The sequence below is a fragment of the Dermacentor albipictus genome, chromosome 2, assembly GCF_038994185.2.
Source record: "Dermacentor albipictus isolate Rhodes 1998 colony chromosome 2, USDA_Dalb.pri_finalv2, whole genome shotgun sequence".
Lineage (NCBI taxonomy): Eukaryota > Metazoa > Arthropoda > Arachnida > Ixodida > Ixodidae > Dermacentor > Dermacentor albipictus.
Genome location: NC_091822.1, coordinates 30,326,252 through 30,351,052, shown reverse-complemented (window position 1 = coordinate 30,351,052; position 24,801 = coordinate 30,326,252). Strand labels below are relative to the sequence as shown.

The window sequence follows — 24,801 nt, the reverse complement described above, 5'->3', positions numbered from 1 at the left end:
GTGCACGGGCTGAGAGTATGTCAGCACAGTTGAGGTTGACACACCAGCTGTTGAGACAGAACCTCAATTGTGACAAAGTTCGGCCTCATACCACTAAGCTTGCTATCAGTTGATAGAAATAGCTCATATTCGAAAATATTTGCTTCTGTATGCATCTCCTTTTTATACGTATATTAGAATGTCCCACTCGATTTGCAATTTTTTTCGAAGACATTCTATTTTCTGTTCATTTTACTAACCCCTCCCTTCTATTCTCTTTTTGAATAACATCAACACTACTCCTTAGTATACAAATTGGATGAAGTCGTTTTTTTAATTTTTTTCATCTGCTTACTAGAGAGTGACAGCATCGGACGATATGGGCGATATGTCTTGACATAAAACATAATTCCGCATCACTCAGGGAATTTTGCAAAGGCACTCAGGGAAAACCTGGAAAACTCAGGGAATTTGCAAATGTCAATTTATGTGGACACCCTGATACCTTCTTCAGGAAGCTCAGTAACAGGAAGTGCACCTCGAAAAGCCCCAATCGAGAAAGAGGAAATGAAATAGATTTCGTACTCTCTGCTGATCCCAGCACGGTGCAGGATGTAGAAGTGTTAGGTAGGGTAAAGTGCAGTGTTCATAGGTTAGTGAGGGCTAGGATTTCCCTCTGTATGAAGAGAGAAAGTAAAATTAGTCAATAAGAAATATGCGTACCTAGACCCAGTAAGGGTAAAATCGGGCGAATTCAGGCTGGTGCTTGCTTTAGAACAGAAAGATGGCGATAACATAGAGGTAATGAATGAAACCGTAACTAGGCTGGTATCAGAAGCAGCAATTGAAGTGGCACGTAAGGTACCAAGGCAACCAGTAGGTAAGCTCTCCCAAGTAACAAATGACCTAATAAAGAAACGACAAAGCACGAAAGTGTGTTACTCAAGAGATCAGATATAATTCGTTGAATTAACTGTCAAAACTGATCAACAAGGCAAAATTAAGTGATATTCGAAATGGTAACTTGAGAACAATTGAGGAAGCAGTAAGAAGTGGCCGCAGCATAAACTCAGTGAGAAGGAAACTTGGCAAAGAAGAGGACAAGGTGCATGCTGTGAAGGATAAGCAAGGTAATGTCATCAGCAATTATATGGCATAGTAAGAGCAGCAGAATAATTCTGTACTGACCCTTCTACAGTACCCAGAGCGGCCACACAAAGTTCATTGGAAACACCGGTGAAGTGGATACAGAGGCTCCTTCCGTTACTAGCGATCCAAGTTAGGAAGGCCTTGCAAGAGACGTCCATGTGAAAAGCGGCAGGAGTAGGTCGAGTAACAACCGATTTAATCAAAGATGGGAAAAATATACGTGAAAAGCTTGCGGCCCTCAGGTGGGTGTCAGCGCTGACGCTGGCTCATTGGTGGCAATGGAGACGAAACTCCCTGTGCGAAATCTGTGGAAAGTGTAAATGGGGGCTGGCAATCGAAGAGCGCGGTGACGGCGGCTATGTGCTTCTTCGGGCATGTGCCGCTTGCACGTGAACAGGCTGTGGATAATTGTGAGTGTTGTTGCGCAAGGAAATACGCTTGCTGCGTCCGTGTCAGTCATTGGCTGTGAATGAGCCTGTGGAAAGCTTAGAAAGTTTGGTGTCGGTGAATCGTTCGCAAACATCAGAAAGAGAAAGCGCCTGATCATGTGAAATGAATGCTTGCGTGCGAGAAGGAACTTGTTATTCCGTTAATATTGTAATTTTATACTCCTTTATCACTTGGTAATCGCTCTTCTTGGGTGTTTCTCATCGATGATTGCGCATTTTTCTTGTTAGATCGCTTTTGTGCTTTGCCTGTGCGTTTCTTTAAAACTTAGGTTGCAGCACAATGAGTGACGCTACGATATACGTACGCACTGTGAACGAACCTGACAAGCACACGATGGACGCCAGCGATAAAAGTGCCACAGTGTGGGCCGTGTTACGCAAGTTGAAAATGTCTGCGCACGAAACTGGCGTCGTTCTTAACAGCAGTTTTCGTCAATCCTCGTGTCAAACAAGCGGCGCTGTGACATCGGAACAGTGCAAACCGAAAGGCAGAGGTTGGGGTCAACAAAAGGAGATAGAAAACTGGAGCATTTCTTATTCCGGTAGGACGATAACTTTAGGGCTTGATTTGGAAGGTGTTAAGAGATAACGCGGTGGGCGCCAAATGCGTAATGATCGTTGTTTTCGAGAGTCCAACTCCGTTAACTTAACGGTGATACGACAAAGTTAACGTATACAATAAACATCCGCTTATATAAAGCATAGATCCACGACGTGTGCACATTTACGGGAAGTCTACGTTTTTCTTAATTTCTGTTTTTGCAATTTAAGTTTTGCGGTGCTTCAGCTTTTGTTTCAGTGCGAAGCATTCTTTGCCTCATTCTTGGAACTTTGCCGTATGTAGGCATGTCCTGTCTCGCCTCGCTTTAATAAAAAGTAAATAATGTCGACGGCAGAATTGCCGTGAGCCGAGCTCTGACCGCAATGCGTTCTTCTCTCGCTCCGAGGGCAGCCAGCTGTTGGAAACGCTCGGCGCCTTGTGCCACTTTCTCCTCCTCGTCACAGCTCTCGCTTTGACGTTCGACTGCGCAATCTTCGGGACCGGCCCACTTCTTCCAGCACTTTGCTCGTGGCAGTTTACGCTGTACATAGAAACTGTGTGACGTTGTACCAACTTCATAATCGCCCAAGTTAGTCATGTTCTAAAATTTATCCGCCGGAGTTCAAATGCCACCGTCGTTTTGACATACACATGACATAGCCACAGGTACGTACGATCGTATCGCACGTGGTTAGTGATGATGTCGCAGTCCGGGTTTCTCTCGCCTACGCTCGTCCCCTACCCATTTTAGGAACCGAAATCCCGTCATTTCGTAAGCTCGCGTCGAACGGCCGACACATGCGTTTACTGCCGTACGATCGTCTCGAACGTGCTCGTCATCGTGCTGCTGTCACACGCACGTACGCTAGCGGCCCGCACTCACAACTACTCAATTCACGCAAACACGTCGGTTCATCCCATAACGGTTTGCGGAACCACAGACAATGCTGGATAAACCGGATGCTTGCCGAATGATTCACACTACGTAGACCCCCCACGGTGCGCGGGATCTGCATAACTTTTGCTGCGGTAAAATGGAAACGAAAGCAATGGCAGCAATACACCGATGTCTACGAAATTGGAACGTGTATGTATATTATTTCAGTCCTCAATTTTAGTATTGAGTTTTGGGTTCCCTGTTACACAGCGTCAGCAAGTCTTCGCATTCTTAAGAAAATCGGTGATCGATGTGAGACATCAGGTAGACGTCAGTTGAAAATCAAAATCATTGCGGACGCCTCTTTGTCCATTCCGAGTAGCAGCCGGTGCTGGCATTGTGATTGGATATTTCCTTTAACAACGGAGCACACTGAGTGCATGTGTTCGACGCGCATTAGCCTTGCTAGAGTTAGCCACAGCCTCACACGGTCATGGTAACGGACGTAGAATGTCCATTCCAATTGATTGCTGACAAGAGGAGTGCCGCAGGACGGCGCATTCCAGTCGGCGAACACGAGCACTCGAGAGCTGCTCTCAAGGTGCTCTCGGGAGGGCACCTCTTTCGGGGGCACCAACGACACTTGCGCGCGCGCAGCCTTAAATTCTCTTGTTGGCCTAGCGGAAAACCTAAGCAGTAGGCATCTTCTACTAGCTTTGTTTTTTCTTTCTTGGACTGCTAAGGGCATTGGTTTTCTTGGTTGTACTTTCGCTCAGTACAGTTCCCAATCTCGAAAGGTTCTGAAAGTTCCGAAGCCGTGCAGAAAAGAAGAGAAAGAAAAAGGAAAAAAAAAGCCGGAAATTATTGCTTTGAAGTACCGCACAATGAATGTGTTCGCCCTAATAAACCTTTAGTGTACCGCTTTTTATACTAGTCCTCGGGGTGCGGAAAGCCGCTTTTCTTTCTGAACGAACGCTTGAGCCATTCCAGCATTGCCGCGCGACTGGCCGCTCAGGCACTTTGTGCGTATTCAGGGGCTTCTTTCACGCTCGGAAAAACACTTATGTAGTACGTATTGAGAAACACAAAGCTGTGTCGGGAGTTTTCCATGTTGCTCTACAATTTTTTTTCATTTACACTTTTCATTATATGTAATATTTCAGAAGTTGATTAATTAAGATAGAATACGCAAGTAGGCGCAATGCAAAAAATAATAATTATTATCTGACTTCTCCAAGCGCGCGGAAACAACATTAGCTTGGTTCTGTCCAACTACAGCGTTTTTATATTTTAAATCTTGGTGCATGATCGCTGGGAGAACCTGTACATTGTTGTGACTTCGAGGTGGAGGACGAGAGACGGACTCTTTTCGCAGACGAAGAAGAAACGAAAAGCTTTATACAATAGTTGCAGGGAAACTGGATGATAGCGTACACTATGGCGGACACAATGGGCCGGTTCTCCCTTAAATCCCTTTGGCGACTTCTCGTCGGCAGGAACCCATCGGGGTGGGTGATTGCGTCGCTCGCGTCGAATTCTTGTTTCGTCGCGGATATGGCTGGGTGCTTCTTGAGGTCCCCTCCCGTATCGAATTCTTCATTCGCTGTGAAGAAGTGGGAGCTCTCGCCGCCTCGATGATAGGCACGTAGTATGGAGCTACAGCACCTCCGCCGCCAGATAATACATCCAGAAGTCGAGCTGTGCGACGCGACTCGACGTATGCGATGTGCTGGTTGAATGACGTCCTTGATGGCTTTGCCGCTCTTTCATCCGCTGGCCGCTCCTTTGCTTGGGTCTGAGAAAGCTCACCGAGTGACCGAAAATCAACGCCAACCACTTCGGCGAAAGTGAGCACCCTCCCAATGCTCTCCACACCAAACTCCATGAAAACAAACGCTCTAACACCATCTGTGCTCTCAACAGCACCATTACAGTTATTGTACTAAACACGAAACACGCACCCGATAAAGAGCCCGGGATACATACCTCTACAAATAGTACTCTCAAAGAAGATACATTCAAAGAGAATAAACAGCTAAAGAATAGATTGCAAAGCAAATTCCTAACAGTCATTCGGGCAGGCCAGACACAGCTGAGACGATCGAAGAAAGTTTATATTTTGGCCTGTCTCGCTCCGAGCGAAATTCTGCCATTTGGTTTGCAATGATAGCCTATCCAAGTAGCTGCGGTAGGCTCTCGTGTGGTCCGGAGGCTTATTTTAATCGGTGACACTAAACGCTACCCTTCATGCGATTTTGTTTCGTAAGTGATTATCAATCAACTTGAATGTGCTAAAATAACTGAAGAGACAAGAGTACACCTGAAAACGTAGCGTTAAAGCTTCTAACTTCTAGGATAAGCTCTCGTATAAGCATAGTCTGCCGCCTAAAGGTTACGCTAAGTCCGTCTGCATTCGTATGCACCTTCCGAAATGGTTCTGTGATAATAGGCACCAATTTTCTTGCGGCCTTCCACTTTTCGTTGGATTTACCAACTCGCTGACATGCGTCGCATGACCGAACAAGTGTTTCAACCCCTTTCCAGTATCCTGGTCAATAGAAATCTTGCGCTAGCCTAGCCTTTGTCTTCTTGATACCGAGGCGACCCTCCCAAACATTCCCATGCGCTAACTCGAAAAGCTGTGGTCGGTACTTTTCTGGCACGAGTAGTTGGTTGTATGTCCGAACCTTGGAATCCTGATATTTCCGGTACTTGGGACTTGACCTAGTGTAGAACGAGATGTTCTTTCGGGCCACTCCTTCATTCACATTAGCCTGCAGCACAGCTAGCGAATGGTCACTTTTGTGCCGCGATAAGCGCCTCTCGTTCAACCCTACTAAGCTGCTCCCAGCAAAAGGATGTGGGACTAAGCAGTGAACCTTCCACTTCAGCCCTAGGCGCCCCGTTTTCCCGAGTCTCGAAAGGCTCCTCACCCACTGTCACTGATCCGGTAATTGATCCGTTACAAGCCTGAGTCCTCTGCTTTTCATCAGCCGTATCTTCCGGCCTAGGCTGCCGCTGTGAGGACGTTACATTGTCAGTTTAAAGATGAGCTTTCACGTTTCTTTGAGAGGGCGCGTGACCGCGATCGCCTTAATGCGATGCAAGCGAGACTGGTAGAGAATGACCGGCTCCCCTTTTTTAAAAGCTGCTTCGATATGTTCGGAAAACGATATGAAAAGTGTTCGGGTAAACTTGGACTCATGGCTGCCTCCGTTTGCAACCTTCCAAAAGCGCCCTCGAAGGTGTACCCTGGCAACTGGCAAGCACGCGCTCTGCTTTGCTGCGACTTGTCTAATCCAGGTGCATCCCCCTGTATAGCCCCCGGGAGAAACACAGAACGGGTAACATCCATGGTGGCGGCGGAATCGCGAAGTGCCCTGCACATTTTCCCGTTTACCACGACATCCTGCATATATGGCTCGAGAGCCTCATATTTTCGTCTGACTGGCTGATGCTGGCGAACGTGATTTGCCCCTTGCAATTTGAGGAAATGTGGCTTTCCGTGTTGCTACGGAAGCAGATAATTGGTCTCCGGGCTTCGAACGCGCGCTCTATACGTGTGACTTAGCTTTAGTGGCCCATGCCGACTGGGCTGTCTCTGCTAGCCCTTCCCTCGCCACCTCAGCATTAGTCGATACCCCTTTGCTGAACTCGTCGCTCGTAGGTGATTTCTTATTCGGCAGAATTGGGTTGCGAGGGGAAAATCGTTTTATAGAATAGTCCCTTTTTTCTAGCCTATCTTCCTGAACAGGTTTTCCTTGGAAGTTTCGGCGCTTGTAATATTTCTCCGCGAGCCTCGCTGCCTTCTCTAGGTCTACCTCTGGGAGCATGTCCTACAGCTAAAGTCTAGCTTCCTCTGGAAGAACTCGGTAAAACTGCTCCAGTGCTATCCATTCAAGCACCTTGTCGTGGTTTCCATACACTTCTGCACTTTTGAGACACTCTTTTAAGTTAGACTTTAACTCGTACGCGAACTCAGTGTGCGACTCCCTGCCCCTTTTTGCCTGTCTAAACCGCTGTCGAGATGCCTCGGCAGAGAGGCGGTATTTGCGAAGAAGCGCGGCTTTTACCTTTCCGTAGTTCTCGTAGTCCTCTTTAGACAAATGTGCGAGAACTTCCGCAGCCTCTCCTGGGACATATGAAAGAAGTTTTTGAGACCAAAGGCTTTCGTCCAGCCCCATCTTTCCACACGTACGTTCGAAATACACGAGAAAACGTGTGATATCACCGCCTATCCTGCACGGTAGCATCAGGTCCTGCATTCACAGTTTAGGCGTACCGTCTTCACTGGAAAGGGGACTTGAACGCGCCGAGCTGATTCGAATTTTCTCTATTTCCACTTCTCTCACTTTAAGAGCATGATCTGGCTGGCGAAAATATGAGGCTCTCGAGCCATTTATGCAGGATGTCGTGGTAAACGGGAAAATGTGCAGGGCACTTCGCGATTCCGCCGCCAGCATGGATGTTACCCGTTCTGTGTTTCTCCCGCGGGATACAGGGTGATGCACCTGGATCAGACAAGTCGCAGAAAAGCAGAGCGCGTGCTTGCCAGTTACCAGGGTAACCCTCGCGCCTTTTTATCTCCTCTGCCTCCTCGCGCCTTTTCTACTCCTCTTCGCGCATTTTTTTCTCGCTTCTCCTCTAAAGAATTTCTCCCCAAACCTCTTCAACTTTCCCCTCAGTTACATATTGCGCCCTCATAACGTCCAGAATGGCTTTATTTCGCCTTGCCGCGGCAACCGAAATGCCCATCTCGTGGCAAACATCAAATAGGTCCTGTATCCTGAGCTTCTGCATCGCGATCTGACAGCTCGTCACCGGTTTTGCCTCTAAATTAGCTTTGCTTCCGAATCAGAAAATCTATGCAAGGCCTAAAACGAACTAAGACAAAACCACTAGAACCATTTCAGAATGCTTGATGAATTGACCTTAGCTTGTACGTGTGCGACAGGGGGTCTGGCGATGCGAAAGGCAAACGTCGGGCACGCACCCCTCCGAAGTAGCTGAGGCCGGTCGACCTCGTGGCTGCCGTTGAGCGGTATAGCGAGCGTTATCTGGCTTCGAATCCCACCGCTGCCACCACTGTTGTGACTTCGGGGTGAAGGACGAGAGACGGACTCTTTTCGCAGACGAAGAAGAAACGAAAAGCTTTATACAATATTTACAGATAGTGGATGATAGCGTACATGTAGCTGTAAGAGCGCATCAGACCGACTGGGCGGCTGGAGGCGACTCGCTCTCTTCACAATGGGCCGGTTCTCCCTTAAATCCCTTTGGCGACTCCTCGTCGGCAGGAACCAGTTTGTCGACTTGTCGACGGCAGGAACCCGTTGGGGCGGGTGATGACGTCACCCGCGCCGAATTCCTCATTCGTCGCGGAGATGGCTGGGTGCTTCTCCTGTGTCGAATTCTTTATTCGTCGCGGAGAAGTGGGAGTTTTCGTCGCCTCGATGATAGGCACGTAGTATGGCATCTCCCATCGCTTCGATGATAGGCACATGGTATGGCACTACAGTATACTGTCAACGCAAGCGCGGCGTCTGCGAAAGTCGGCTTTTCCTCATTTGAACTATGCGTGCCATGAAGCCAGCTTTGCAATGCGGTGCCAGAAGTGCTCGGTGAGCTCTCGGTTGGAAATGTCTGTGTAAAAGAAAGGCGTGAATAGCAAATTTGACGCGTCGAGGGAATCAGAAGCCCTTATTCTGTTTCTTTTTCTGTATTAGCAGACTGTAAAAAAATATGACTGTTGCTTAGCTAAGGTTAAGCCCAGGATGCGAAGCATACTAGCCTTTATTTTAGTTGTTGAACCACTGTTTAGCCTGGTGAACTGCTGTTGCTTGGCTATATATATATATATATATATATATATATATATATATATATATATATATATATATATATATATATACGAAGAAACAACAAAATAGAAGCAACTTAATAAGCAACAAATAGAAGCAACTTAATAGCAAACATAGCAAGCTTAAAAGAGAATAGACCCACATATGAGACGCGCAGCAATGAACAGTGGCTCATACCCTCAATGGTGGCTGCGCGGCCGCGCCCAAGGGCTGAACTGAGTGATTGCAATATGCTTCGCATAACAGAAAAAAAAGAACAGGTGACGTTTACCTTCTAAAGAAGTACTTCGCAGACACGCCATACGACAAATCGGCCATTTTTCAAATCGGCCGATTCCGCGATAAGAGGTTTGGGGCGCGTATTGTGTAGCGATCTGACTTGATTTTCTTTTTCGCCCCCTTCATCTCGGGCCCAAACTGCGCGCCGTCGTCGTTGTTGCTCGCATCAACCACTGGGCGTCACAGGTAATGAGAAAACGAGCGTTGGAGATAGTAATACGCATTCCCCGTATTCCACGATAAGCGCCGAAGTATTCGCACACGTTCGCAGTAGGCGTGCCGCAAATGGCTCGAGTTGAGTGCGACCTTAACCGCGTGGGCATTCCTTGGCAGGCGCTACGCGCACCGTCAGCTTGGCATGCAAGCTGCAGGGACGCCAGTCTACGCTCCGCTTCGACACCGCAGCAGCCGGTCACGAAGAGTCTGCCACGCAAAGCCGGTGCGAGTCGATTTGAGTGTTGATCGCTGTGGATGGATGGCAGGAATGTTCGTGCTTTGCTCGAGAGCCGTTTCTCTTGAGCGAAGCATGTGTGTCGTATGTAAGAGGCATGCGGCGCAAAAAGAAAGGAAGAGGACGATGTGCGCGGATCGGTTTGAACGGCACGAGCCCTCGAGGCGCGTGACCCGAGCGGTGATCGGGAGGGAAGCGGCGCTGAGCTGGCATCAACGACGTTGCTCAGGGCCAAGAAGGTTGTAGCGTCAGCATCGCACTGGCGACGGGAGCCATGGAGGTTCGGCCAAGTCCGTGACGCGGGCGGCCCAGGGTGTGGCCGTGGACCTCGGCCACGTTCGAGCGAGGCTCCTGGGACCTACCGCAGCCTCTCAGGGCAGTGCCGGGCACTCCGGGAAGGGTTCCCCTTCAGAGGCAGACCGGCACGCACGGTAGTCCCCGGGGCCCTCAGCATGCGGGTCAATGGGAATCAAGCGTGCGTGGTTTCCCCCACTTGCTCATGACGCAGAGGCTGTTGCGCGCTAAATGATGCCGCCGACGTCCCGGTTTACTCGGCGACGGCAGTGATGTCTGACGAGCCTGTTTTCCTCGCCAGGCCTCCATGAATCACTCCCTGCACTGCTCTCGTTTTGCGCCGGAATGTGGCCGGGCCGCTCACTTTCTATGTTCGGGGCTGCCCTCGCCCGCCTTAATTAATTTGGCACGAGGGGGGCCGTGTTTGCCTGCGCTCTTCATCCCAAGCGTTGCCCTGCCCGGTCATGCGCTCGGAGTCAAGGCCAGATCTGGTTTCACTTCTTGCCTCCCAGATGAGCGTAGGCCGATGTGGGCTTGCCGTGTCTCTTCTGCTTTCTATTCATAGGTGAACCCAGAAAACGCCGTGTCGACTCGAGAAAGTGCGGTGGTAGCCATGCGGTGCAGCCTTGGCAAAGCGTTGTGTCGGCGTCAGGACAATCCTGTCCGCGTTGGCTTAGCGGCTGAGCACGATGCTGAGGGTTGGGTCTCCGACAGCGGCGGGAGAACTTTCGTGGGTTTCATTTCATTTATTGCAGCCTTAAAGGCCCGAAGGCATTGCATAAGATGGGGGACTGCAACGGGGCAATACAACATACATAAAAAAAAGAAACTAGAAAAACGTGTGCCAATATGTCAGGGATATCTCAGGGATACATGAATCGGCGTACAATTATCATGTAACTACTGAAACCAACAAGCGGTAAAGTGAGTTTAGAAACTAAAATGTGGGAACATAATAATACAGCAGTAACAGTATCTACTTAGAGGTAAGTGCATGCTAACTTCCTTCCACCCCTCCCCCCTCCCCTCCACACACACACACACACACACCTTTTCTCCTTTGGTCAAAATTCGCTCATTCGCTATGTGGTCCCTCATAGCCCACTGGGCAGATTGGGTATGTTAAACGCCGGTTACCGTGTGGTTCGAAAGAAGGAAGACGCACGCTATGTAATGAAGGCAGCTGCAATCGACGACACAGGCTCAGCGGGTGTCAGGCACCGCCGGAAATATACTTGAGGAATGCAGATGATAATGTGACGCTTTTAGATTAGTAATTTCGTTAGGTACATGATAAAGTTTACTGGCGCAGTACAGGGATGATTAGACATCGCTCGAAGTAACCTCCGTCCGGCAAGGTACATATTCGTGTATGAGAGTGATGACCTTTTGGTGTACTGCGAAGTGTGAAGCTTAGATCTGTCTTATTCCTCGTCACTTTCTCTCTTTGTATATAGGAAAGGAGAAAACTAATTTTGCATGCTGGTCGTACCACAGCAAATGCGCCAAAGCGTAAAGTGAAATTCTTGCTCTTTATTTATTGCAACTTTTCTATTGCATAGCGCCTTTCAAGCTGTACACCCAACAGTAAAACGTACGGCAACTTCAAATTTTGAAAGAAGAAGAAACACAGAAAGCTTCACGCGTCTTTGATTTTGTTGCTAGGTTCGAAAGGCAATCGTTTAGTGTTCGAAGCGTTTAGTGTAGCGCAACTAGCACAGGAAAAACGACACACACACACACACACACACACACACACACACACACACACACACACACACACACACACACACACACACACACACACACACGCACACACGCACGCACGCACGCACGCACGCACACGCACACGCGCACGCGCACACGCACACGCACAAACACACACACACACACAAACACACACACACACACACACACTCACACACACACACACACACACACACACACACACACACACGCGCGCACGCACGCACGCACACCGAGAGAGAGACAGACAGACACTCACACACGCGGGATTTCTCTGAAATAAATGGCTCTCGGAAGCTAGATAGCGCACTACGTTCTTGCTGTTTGTATGTGGGTCTCCCAGATAGATAGGCGCTACAGTAAAAGCCCTCGTTGTTTTTTTTTTCTTTTTTTCACCTATGTCCGCTTCTCCCAACGCAGGGCGTTGCTCAGTTCTTGCGTCGGCGTGGCCACGGCTGCGCGAGGGAGAGAAAAGAAGCTATTCCTTGCTGCGCTTTGTCCGCATCACTGTCCTATATAGAGCAACAATCATATTATCGCGAATATAAGCGGACGCGGGACTCTACATGCGAGGTCGGAGTGGTAGCTGTCTCGTGCGGCCTTCGTCCAACATTTCCCAAGTGTTTTCCGCAGTGTGCGAGGTGTCACCCCTGTGCCACACCTCCCACGCCACCAAGTGCTGCGAGGCGGTAATGCGCAATCAGAAGGCCGCGTTATAGCCCTCTGCGGGACGCCGCTCGTTCCTCCTCATGTCCTTGCCACCCTGCGCCGTTGTATCAACAACTAGCTTCGCTAACCTCCGCCAGTCCCGGCCGCTTCTTAACGGGCAACTGTGACCACCGGTGTACACAGCCAAGGCGATCTCACGCCTGTCTGCTTTGCAGTCGTCGCATCTCCCCGGGGGGCAAAGCGCCGTCTCGGAGCGCGTGGCGCGATTGCCGCCGGTCGGGCGCCGAGACGCGGGATCGCGGCCAGCTGGCCCGCGGGCCGAATTCCCCGCCCCCCCGGCGGCCCCCTTCGCGCTGCGAGCAACGTGGAGGGGGAGCTCGTGTCGTCGCCCCGTCACGATCCGCGTGCGATAGCGCGCGACCGGCCCGGAACGGGTGCGCTTCCAGACGCGGTGGCAGCCGCAGTACTCCCTGCGTTGCAGTCACCCAGACGCTATAGGTTACACGCTGTGGCGCTATTGGCAAACAAAGCACGCTCGATAGCTTTTCGATCGGTTCCGCTTCTTTTAAAAAGCGCGCTGGCCCTTTTGAAGCAGTTCGTGCTGACGTCGGCTGGGACTGGCGTCCGAAAATTCCAGCTTCCGTAAAGGGGCAGTTGTCAGTCTTGTCGAGCGGGGTGCTGAGGAGTTTTCTTTGTGCATTGAAACGACGATAATCACGCCGAAAGTGCGCTGTCGTCTCTCTTCACCAGCATACTTCTCATTCTGGAGTTGTGGCCGTTTCGATGAGGTAGGAGTACGCATTAGTAAAGGCTACTCCAAGGCATTACAGAACGGTGTACAGGGAACAATGTACATACTGAACAAGAACAAAATAATGCGGCTGCCAAGAGTATAAATAACATTCAACTGCAGCTTCAAAGGCAATCACATTGGTCAGTTGGACAGTAAAGGTGAGCAGGTGGTTTCATCCATTGCAGGTACTTTGGAATAAACGTATCATAAAAGAACTTTCTTCGGGAGAAAGGCAGCATGTAGTTTGTGCTGGTGATCAAACCTGTTCCATACGTAGGACGGCTTCGAAAGAAGATCGCGTTTTAATTGCAGATTGTGATACGTAACAAAGAGGTGGAAGGCATGAAGCTGTTTTCATAGGCGGTACACTAAATGTGCGTTCATAGTCTGAAAGAATGAAACGTGCGCTGCAACATTTGGCACATTCCGAGGTATCTATAGGAGTTCCGATGTCGGGATCCTACACAGAATTGGCATACTTGAGATTCGCCAAAAAAAAAAAAATATAAAAGAATCGAAGCTCAAGTATGCAAGTTTGGTGTAGGATCCCGGCAATGACACTCTTCGATCGAACTTGTTCAGCTCCGAACGAACGAGAGTTTTAAAAAGCACGAGTTCTAGAGGGGAACGTGCCTTTGAAAAGTTTGAATTACCCTCGAATATCGAACACCGTGGCGGGGAGGCAGTTCTTGGAGGTTATAAGGTGGGCCTGCGAGTGACTCGTGGGTTAGGCGTCCCGAGTATTAATGCCAGCTTTCGCCCAGCGCGCACAGTCTGTCCACGTTGGCGCAGCGGGGCTTATGTCCACGCTGCGATTTGCCGCCTGTGTACAGGCCCGAGTACGTGCGCGCACCGCTCTCTCGGTCCCATCGCCTCGGCCTTCTGGGCAGCTTGTGGTTCGCGTGGCCTTGGTCCTCGAAGGAGGCAGCCTATTTTATGCAGCGCCCAGTGAATGCCCACTCGGGCGTGCAGGCTGCTATGTTGAGGAGACGGTCAAACGATATGCGGGTGGCATGGAGTTTCCTACAAAAATTACTGGAGGGAACTGTGGCGCTAGTGTCTACGGGAACTGCAATGGGAGCGGTTGTCCCAGCATAGGAATTACGGGAAGTACATGGATTTGCCTAAACTTCGTCTTTTTGGCTTCAAACGGCTTTGTGACTTTGTAAACTCGTCATTTTCAACAGTGTATTGCGTAATAAATAATTAAATAAACATCATTAAAATTGCCCGACGGCAGAATTCGAACACAGGGATCCTAGCACAGAAGCCTGATATTGAAATCATTAAGCCACGGAGGCATGTATCGACAAGCGAATGAAACGCCCTGATGAATTTATCGCGGGCATGCCAGTGCCTAGAGAGGCTTGGCGCGTTTCGACTTGGCCACCTGGACAAGCTCAATCGTTGCAATTAATAGTAATTGTACGCGTTCCCGGCGTCTTCTGCACTTCGAAGAATATAGATTGCGCTGAAATATACGAAAATAAGATTTATATAGCGTAATATACAAAGCCACAAGAACGTCTGAATCCACAAGCACAAAGACCAGACAAACCCATGTACTTCCCATCATTCCCATGGTAGGACAACGACTGCAGCGCCAGAGTTCCCTCTAGTAATTTTTGTAGGAAACTCTATGGCGGGTGGGAAGGCGCCAGCTGACCTAGCCACGCATTGGCGCTCTCTGGCGTGGTCATTTCTAGCGGAGACAAGGCGGGCGTGTGCTCTCGACTGCCGCGGGATAGCGTTGTTCGGTTGACAAAAAAAGTGATTGGCGTTTGCGAGTCATTGCATTTGACGAGGACCAGTGGGACTGGCCGACATAACGTTTGCACTAGTGGACGGCTAGCATCTGTGCGTTATGCGAGGATCCGCGGAGGCATTGGGACGTAGCCCTCGCCCAATCGGGAACGAGGGCGCCGCGTTGCTTACGCGAGCCGAATGCTCCTCTTTGTGCTCGGACTGCTGCACCTACGAAGGGGAAGGAAAGCCCTTCGGTATGGACCGCACAGGATGACCGCATTTCTTTCTTTTATGCGAAGCATATTACTAGAGCTCAACCCAGCTCCTCAGGCGCGGCGGTGTCGCCTTCAATACCACGTGACACCGTGACGTCACGACAGAAGAGAAACGGGGCTCCAACTCGCGCCGTCGCTCGCGGCGTCGCGGCGGTATATAAGCAGCTGCGCTTGCTTCTGCTAGACACTCACGAGGTGAGATGCCTCCTGGAGACAGAGCTGCTCGTTGGAATGAGAAGCGAAGGTTGCGGCGTGCTACAGAGACTGTTTCTAGGTGGCTTTGCTACGGCGCAGCGACTACGCGCCCCGCATCCGACGCGGTGAGCGTCGAGCAACGCAGCGTTCGGCGCGACAACGAAATGTGCGCCTGAGCAAGCGCCGCACGCCTGAGCCGACGCCGACGACACCGGCTTTTCTGCGACACGAGCTCCTTAACGCCGTCGCGTTAAAATAAAGGCTAGTATGCTTCGCATCCTGGGCTTAACCTTAGCTAAGCCACAGCCATTTTTTTTTGAGCTCACGCTCAGCACTTGCGGCATGCAACGAAAACAACATTGTCGCTTCCGTGCTCGCAACCGCACCGCCTTCGCGCGGGTTACGTCGAGCAAAAGAGCCGCCGCCTCCCGGTAGTGCGCGGGTCGCGTGCACACGTGGCACCGCCGTCGCGCCACGCACGCCGCAATCGAACTTAACGCCGTTCACGGATGCGTACGCGTACAGCTCGGCAATGCGCTTGTCGATCCCAGAGGTCGCGTTTCTTCCAGAGCTCCAACCGCGGAGCTCATCGAGAGTTCTTCCGCAATTTTGTCGGTTGCTCAGCCATGCCGCGCCCGCGTTCCACACGTAGTGTCCGTAAATGCCGTAGAGAGGCTCGGGCAGCGATGCTCATATACGTAGCACCCACCACGTTTGACCATGGCTTGCCCGCTGGGAACGCGCATCATTTCAAGATTAGACCGTAGGACCCCCAATGAGAAGTTGAGCGTCCAAGCTTTCTGATGCACGGTGTTGGAACCTCAGTGCTGACACCCGTTATTGCAGTCGCACCGCTGGCACGAGTTGTTGCAAATGGGTCGCAAGCCCCAAGGGTAGCGTTGGCCTGGCCGCCTGGGGCATCACTGGAAGCATCCGAAGGTCCTGGCAAAGCATGAGTCGACTGCTAACAGAACAACTTGTTTATTCTAGCATCGCAAAAGAGCGGCCGGTCAGGTCGACCGAAGTGGAAAGACGGGAGAGCACGTTACTCAACAGAAGAAATCGGAGCCTCTCTCTCGGCGTGCGGGGGCAGCTGCTTTTATACTCTTGGCGTCGCGGGCAAGAAGGAAGGTCACGGGATGAGACCACGTGACGTCGGCCACGGACAAGCTGAGAGACATGTTGAGACGAGTGTAGTGACGCATCAGACGGGCCGGCGCCGGTCAGACCTCCTCGCTTCACACTTGGGGAGCTCCTCTCCCCGGCTGCCGCGCTTTGACAAGCGTGGGCACACACACACACGCACACACAAAGACAGGTGGCACTGAACATGCCGGGACGCGCTCTGCGGGGATGCGTCGCGGCCGCTCCGAACGGGCCAAAATGTCCGCCGCTTTGAACGAAGCTCCGGCGTCCGTTGCATCCGCGCCGGCTTTACCGCGCGTCGTAGGCGAAACGTAACAACGGATAATTGACAATTCTGTATTTGGTTAGGCCGTTCTGTGTCATACACCCTCAGCAATACACGCATAAGGCGTACGCCACTGCGGTTGCGTCCCCGGTACAGGCTGCCCGTTTATTTTTTAATTTTTTTTTTCAATTGCGAAATCGTAATTAACCTTCGCACAGTGCACGGACACAAAGGCGAGGAAATCGGATTCGTGGCGGCGGGACACGTGATTAGGTGCAGTGGGAAAATGAAGATTTAAATGCAGCAAGGTAGCCAAGATTTACGCCTGCCTGCCGTGTGATAACTGTCGCTTGCCAGACGGAAATGGGCGACCACTGCGGGGTTGTGGAAGCGCCCTCGTGTCGGCAGCTGGATGCTCGCGCGTTGCTTTTCCCCGATTTCCTTGGCCTTCCCTACGAACGCCGCGAATACCCAGTTTGGCACGCTGACTGCGGCGTATACGACGCTTTATCCGCCGCCAGCCCTCTGACACGACGCGACACCTACAGACGCGACACTTCAACCCGACAGGCGATGATTACGAGCCAGCGAGACTGATTGCTTCCTATACGACCGCGTTTGACTGTCGCGGTTCCTCCCTCTTGACTATTTTCTACTTCCAGCACCCGGCGCGCTTCGCCGCTGGCGCAGTTACGCCAGGCTGTGTTGGCGTTGTCGAGGGTGTTTTCAGCCCATGCTCCTGCTCCCCCTTCTCGTTTCGACCCTGCACTGGCTTTCGCTCGCTTACTTAACCGACATCATTGTTTTGCCAGCCTGTCACTCGTGGGGTTCTTGGCAGTCGGCACCGACGTAGCCGCCTCTGTCCCCTGCCCCGTTCCGAGCCGTTCCCCTTTGCGTCCTAACAATCATCAGCCTTGATTTACACAGGGCACCTTTGTTCGGCGGAGAGCCTGCCGTGGCTGTTGTATTCCCACGATGACATCATTCTCCTTTTCTTCTCTGTTGCTATAATGTTTAAAGGGAAAGACAGTCGAAGGTGAGCGTGTGGCAGATGAAACACACGATGGCATCCTCTTTCGGACTGTGGGCTCGAACGAACAGCGGCTGTCTGTCGTGAGGCAACTTCGACGGTGACTCGGGTGCAGCGGCGTCCTGCTGCTAAGCACGGAGTCACGTCGCGGGTTCGATTCGCGGTCGCAGCTATCTCATTTTTCCATACGGGGCGAAGTGCAAAAAAAAAAAGATCCTGCAGTCTGACTTAGGTGCACGTTAACAAACAACCCGCGCGGTCGAAGTTCTCTGCAAATGAGAAGCGGACTTGCACGGTCCCAGTGCACAGTCCCAGCTGGCCTCCGGTGCCTCGGTTTTCCACAGCGCAATGTGCACTCTGGCCGACTCGGTCGCCATTTCTTCTGGACACTGTCGGGTTTCCCGATTTATTGCTGTGTCAACTACGCTTTTTTTAACGATGCACTAAAGTTCGTCCAACGTTGCTTCAGAGTAATGCTGCCCGAAGTTTGTTCGAGTCTTCAGGGTGATTCGCGGCAGAACGCTAGCTGATAAATTTACGAGATTACCAAGCTCCCTGGTAATTCATTTCAGCGCATTTTGCGCATTACAAACGTAATTCGAGTGGTATTAGACGGCATTGGGAGGAGTCTTTTGTTCAGTGAACTGCGTTAACTCGCATAACGTCGGCGAGAGCAAGGGTTGGGCGAACGATTTTCGCCCCAACTGCACACTTTTACATTCTTTTATTTTTTTAGATAGTCCATGGGCTGCATGTGCTCGTTAGCCTATACTAATGCCGACTGCGTTCTTTTCTGCTCTCTTTTCCCTCGACTTGCGCAGGCGCGCTGCTCCCAGCTGCAGCAGCAAAAGGACCGCATGGAGATGGAGGCCATGGAGAGCCGCATGCTGCGCTCCTCGGCCGACCTCAACGGGGAGGTGTCGGACGAAGACGACGCCGCCGGTGAGGAGGTTTGCGAGGTGTCCGGTTCGGGCCCGGCCGTTCTCGGCGCAACGACTCGAGACAGAACGGGCGGAAGACTCGCAGTAGCGCGGTGATTTAATTCAGCGATGGTTTATTTTTATAGAAGCCGGATCGCGGGTGTCTCTTTACCGAATGCAAATACCGTGCAAGCACGCGTAAACTATTGAGCCGGCAAGAAAAGACGGTTCTGTCGTCGATGAGGATAGCGCCAGATTACCATCGCACCCTTGACCAAGCCTGGCTATTCTTGAGGATTAGAATGGTAATTTCTTCAGTTCGCCTGTATGCCTGTGCACAAAAAAAAAAAAAGATAATGGAGCAGAGGCGAACAACTCAAGTTTTTGCGCTGAGCTCTAGAACAGATGGTATAAGAAAGGACTGGCACGGAAAAAAAAGAAGCGTTGCGAAACAGAATGTAAGAGTTTTCGCTCGTTTAGAATTGTATCGACAGTGGCTGAGCGCTTCCTCATTCCGCGCGCACTATATAGTCTCGGCGCGGTACACTTGAAAAACCCGAACGGCAGCACGGCAGCCTTGTTTCTTTTTTTTTTCTCAGCGCGTTCTTTTTCGTTCACCTGTGACACCGCCTCCGATGCGGTCACGTATTTTTCGAGCAACGAAGAGCGCAAGCGACTTAGTCGTTGTGCTATGTATAACACACGCGCAGGCTCGTCTTTCGACGCCTCGCGTGCCTTTCTTGACAAGCTGGCTCGCGTTAATTTGTCGCGAAACGGTGTTCGCGCCTCTTAGCCAGACCCGAAGGTCGGGTTGCGCGCGCATTCGTCCGTCCCCGCGGTTGCCGTTATGACGCCGCGGATTACGTCGTGACTCGGGCGGGGAGCGTTCCCAGTCGGGAAGTGCTTTCGTCACCGCCTCGGCGTCGTCGGCGACGGTGACGAGAGGCCACCTCGAAAAGAGTCGTCGTTGCCGATTGACGGCTGCGGTCGTTGAAGCGCGCCTTCGTCTTTTCTGCCGGTAGATGCGCCGCCAAGGTCGCTAGCGCTCGCTTCGCACACGCCCGTATACCTTAACGCTCCCCCATCAGCTGTAAACCACGAGAACAGTGCACGCGGATGTTCGTAACTCATCGTCGGCTCCACTATTTCGTTCTTGCTCCTTTCCATTTTTCTTTTAATTCCTCGATCTTGACCGGTCGTCGCGAATGTGCGCACGCGGAAAGCGCGCCTCGAGCTGTGCGCCGAGGAGCCGCGGCCCGTTTCGGCCCTCGTCGTGTCGCGTGCCCGCTTCGCGGGGTTCGGCTGCCGGGCTGGCCACCGAGGCCGAGGGCTCGCTGGACGGCACTCGGCACCGATTTACGAGAGCCACGGACTGGCGTTCGTCCAGGGCCGCGCGAGGTGTTCTTTGCCGGCGATGAACGAGTGTCACGCTTGTGATGTGCGTTCAATGGTTCCGTTGTAGTTTTGCGTGGTGCCCGATTCGGCGAATTGTCTTTTTTTCTTGCTTTCGTGGTACACTGTTTTTTTCCCCTAACGTATTTCTAGCGGTGAGAGGCGGGTTGAAGTTGTGTTCAGGCGAACCTCTTGTTGGGCAGCTTTGTAGATCATTATCAAACGCATTGAGTACAGAGTATCGAGAGAGCAAGGAGACGACGCTGCAAGCTGACTTAGGACCGCTCCTTCTTTTTCGCAGCATTGACTAGACTTTGTGCGCAGTCGCATTTAACTGACTAATTAGCTCGCTTTCAAAATCTTCGTGTATTCGCACGTGCGCAGCAGCTTTAATTGGGACGTGGCCCAATCTCCTGGTATTTTGAAATTTGCAGTTCTAAATCCATCTGTCACCCATGTGCTACTTTCTTCTGAAAACGCTTCTCGTTATTTTATGAACATCATTCTGTGGAACTCTCATGCATCTTCCGGTACATCTCGGGGCCCTCGATGCCACCGCTGTCGCTTTCTTCTTCTTCTTTTTTTTGTGTGTGTGTCGCGAGTGAAGGACGAACTTTGTATACTGGCTGTCTTCGGCTGTGCAGTCGCAACAAGTTGTCGGAAACTACTAATTGTAAGCTGAACGCCTAATTACAGCTCACCATAATAGTGTTTATTCGCTCGAGCCGTGAGTAATAATGTCTTGTCGGAAAATGACACCTTAAGCAGCAACGGCGGGGCGCGATTTCTCTCGCGATTGGCGCGCGGCGACGACGCCCGTGGTTGTGGAAATCGCGTTGCCCCCGGTTTCTGCCGCGATTGAAAGTAACGATCCGATTGCACCGAGCTCGACGCCCTATACAGCGCCACCACGCGGTGTCGTACCTGCGTGTGCGCTCTTTTCGCGGAGCAGGTTGCTCTATAGGGAAACGAGGTGGCACTTTCGGCGGCACGCTGCCAAAGCGCGCGAACGCGAAACTATTGCCGCTTCTGTCCTGTGATCGGCTGTCGGAAATGCAACTCGATGTTCGCTGTCGCTCTGTGTTTCGTTCGTGCTGCAAAACGTGGAGCGGCAGAGGCAAGACGCGTGCAGTGGTTGGCTCCAAAAAGCAGTAATATTAAGAAACGGAATGAATCTGTGGGGCCGAGTTCGCGGGTCGCTGCTACACGAGGGCCGCCTGTGTTGCCGGTGCTTCGGTACGCACGGTTTTCCTCGAGGATTTAAAAAAAAAAAAGGAGATCACTCATCCGCCAGCGCTCCAAAGAAAGGACTCGAACCGCGGAACGTCTGCACGAGTGAGTGTCGCTAGTTATACGGGGACAAAGGAGGGAGTAGCGTCGCATATTTGGCATGTAGTAAGTTTCTCACTCGTTATCTACACACATCCACCCCAATTGTCACGCAAACTTACGCCCCCTCTGTCGCCAACGTATCAAGAACGAGTGAACGGACGCACACTGTGATCAGTTGCACCGAAGCATATGGGAAGCGGCGACTACACGGACAACGCACGAATGTTCCAAATTGAACGTTTCGCGACGGTCTGCCGAGTAAGCGACCGACTAGTGCTAATACGTCTTTTCTACGAGCTATTACACAGTACAGAACATCTACGTTCCAACCCTTTGTGCACAGCAAGAACATACTTCGATTTGCGTATAAACGGGAGGTCTCGCATTCAGTCTTTCGACTATGAGACCTCCTTCTGTATTTGTCTTCTTGTAAAGGCATACTTCAAATTCACTATTTAAATTTGAAAAAAAAGAATACACTCGCGCGACGCCCCCCGCCCTCCCGCATAAATGTGTGCAGCCCACTATGCAGTCACGTGACACTTTCGCGCTTGCCGTGCTAATCCAAAGTGGTCTCTCGATAACAGAGAGCTTTAGATTATAGGGACGCAAGCGGCTCGCGTCCCCTAATCTAAAACTCTCTAACGATGGGCGTCGGCAATTACGGGAGGCCATCGTACTGCGTGACGGCCGCCGTCAGCATTGTTGCCATCCCGTACACACGTTTTTCTGGGTGCTACAAATAAATGTGCGCCCATTTGGCACCAAAGCGTAACTTCAGTGTCGTACCAACTGTTTCTCGAGACTGGGTAGACTCCCCCCCTCCCCCCCATCTCTCTCTCTCTCTCTCTCTCTCTCTCTCTCTCTATATATATATATATATATATATATATATATATATATATATATATATATATTGCGGATTATTGTGACGTAGTGGCGACGGTGAATAATACAGCCGTAAAACTGTGAATCACGAAACTAGCATTTTATTGGTCAAACCTGTGCCCTCAAAAGCAGGCTACACTCAAAGCACAGCGATAGCGGCGAACACAGTCGGCGATCGTCAAAATTCCCAAGATGGATGGATGGACGGATGGATGGATGTATGGATGGATGGATGGATGGATGGGTGGATGGATGGATGGATGGATGGACTTTACTGAAAGGTCCTGCGAGCTAGGGCCCCATGGAGCGGGCTACTCCCACGTAACTGCCTGGCCGCGTCGTGGGCTCGCTGGACGGCCCAGAGCTGCTCCGCCAGGTCCGTGCTGCGTAATGCTTCTTGTAGCCTGGCGGAGTCGTGATCCTTGTTTGCGTGGGTCCGACCACACGGCCAGAGCAAGGGATGTGCGTCGAGTGTGCTATGGCAATTTTCGCAATATGATGTGTATAGCTCAGGCATGTAGTCATGTAGTCTCTTCTGCGTGAGGTACGTGTTGGTTTGAAGCATTCTGAACGTGAGGGCTTGAGGCCTGGTGAGCGTATTGTGAGGTGTGCTGTATATTCTGAGGTCTAGATAAGAACGTCGGCTTTTATACATAAGGCATCAAAGGTTCCAGAGTAATCGCTGGTGCCCGTGTGTCTTCTAGAAAGTACTGCACAATTCGCGTCGCGCGTACATGCAATTATATTACACAACGTTCGATGACAACAGACAGTGGATAGAACCAGCGTTAACATCCGAGAAACTTCCGATACATGCAGGCGCGTCCTGCTCTGAGCAATAAACGTTTGTTAGACGGTGAAGCACAGTACGTCACCTAATAAACAAGTTCACATGTCAATACCCCCCTGATAAAAAGCATCGTCCCGATGCTACAAACACGAAACCGAAAACAAACCCACTCATAATAAAGAAAAAAAAACAATAACAAAATAGCAATGTCCCTAACTTTGTCAGGGGGTGTAGAAAGGCTTAGGGCGCACCACGTGGATGACTTCAGGTAGTGCGCGGCGCCGTTGTGATTGCAAAATGCCGTCTGGCAAGACCTCATAGTCCAGTGCGTCAATGCGTCGGGTGGTCTTGTAGGGTCCGAAATAGCGGCGTAAAAGCTTCTCGCTAAGTCTTCATCGACGTACTGGGGTCCAAACCGAAACACGTTGGCCGGGACGGTACTCGACGTGGCGTCGTCGAACGTTGTAGTGTCGGCTGTCGGTTCTCTGCTGGTTCTTGATCCGCAGTCGAGCGAGCTGTCAAGATTCTTCGGCGCGCTGGAGATAGGCGGTGACGTCGGGACTCTCTTCGTCGGTGACGTGCGGTAGCATGGCGTCGAAAGTCGTCGTCGGGTTCCTTCCGTAAACCAGCTTGAACGGCGTCATTTGAGTTGCTTCTTGCACCGCCGCGTTGTAATCGAAGGTAACGTACGGCACGACGGCATCCCACGTCTTGTGTTCGACGTCGACGCACATTGCAGGCACGTCGGTGAGGGTCTTCTTCAAGCTACTCCGACCATTCGTCTGCGGGTGGTCCTCCTGTGGCCCGTCCGGCTATATTGCAAAATGGTTTGGGTGAGCTCTGCAGTGAAGGTCGTTCCCTTGTCGGTGACGAGGAATTCTGGGGCACCATGTCGCAGGGGGATGTTCTCGACGGACAATTTAACGGCTTCGGCCGCACTACCTTTAGGCAGAGCTTTCGTTTTGGCGTACACTCTTAGGCAAATGTACACCATTTGGGGTGTATATTTGATCGGTAGCCACGACGATCCACGTGTGCATCACGGGTGCTGACTTCAGTTTCCATCTCGATCTGCTGCGACCGCTTTGCGATCTATTCTCCGTACCGCGAACTGAACCGAGACGTTTTCTTCAAAGTCTTCTAAGCACCAGAGGTTACCGAAGCGTAGGACACCAGAGAAGGAAGGCTGTGATGTTGACAACTGAGCACCAGAATCCGGGGGCTTGCTTGTTGTTCTAGTTTTCGAGCGTGCCTTCTCGGGTTTACGGCTTCCAGTTCCGCCGTTAGGTAAATATTTTGATTGACTGTAGACGACTTGACATTCTTGCCTTTTTTTATTGTACTGGGGGACTGTGGTCCTTTTGTTGCCTTAGCGTGTTTCGCGAAAAGCTTGCGCTGTGGGCCCGTAGCGTCTGTAGTCAAGTGACCGTCCTCCTCGCAGTTACAGTGGTATATTTCTTGTCCGTCGGGGGGCACGGTTCAGGAGGTTCCTCATGCTGAAAGACACAACGAGGGCGCACTGCACTCTCCTCAGGGCGCACATCTTGCTTATGGCCCAACCCGTCGCACAGGAAACACACCACGGCTCGCGGCTCATAGGGGATAACATTCTTGAGAAAAATTTCAGTATTTCACGTATCGAGAAGGACCAGATGACGCGATTGTAATCAACACCTGGCCGATCTTTCCCATAGGGCAGGCTAAGAAGTACCTGCACATTCTATCAAGTGCTTT

The 24,801-nt window shown here is 51.2% G+C and overlaps 1 protein-coding gene across 3 annotated transcripts in view; it reads left to right on the top strand.

Annotated features, from left to right (window-relative positions):
* LOC135897748 (unconventional myosin-XVIIIa-like) overlaps window positions 1-24,801 on the top strand; it is a 364,913-nt gene that overhangs the window by 293,719 nt on the left and 46,393 nt on the right. For all 3 annotated transcript variants that reach the window (XM_065426465.2, XM_065426463.2, XM_065426464.2), the window contains exon 22: window positions 18,567-18,687. In XM_065426465.2, the coding sequence (XP_065282537.2) occupies window positions 18,567-18,687 (121 nt within the window). The remainder of the gene's footprint in view (window positions 1-18,566; window positions 18,688-24,801) is intronic.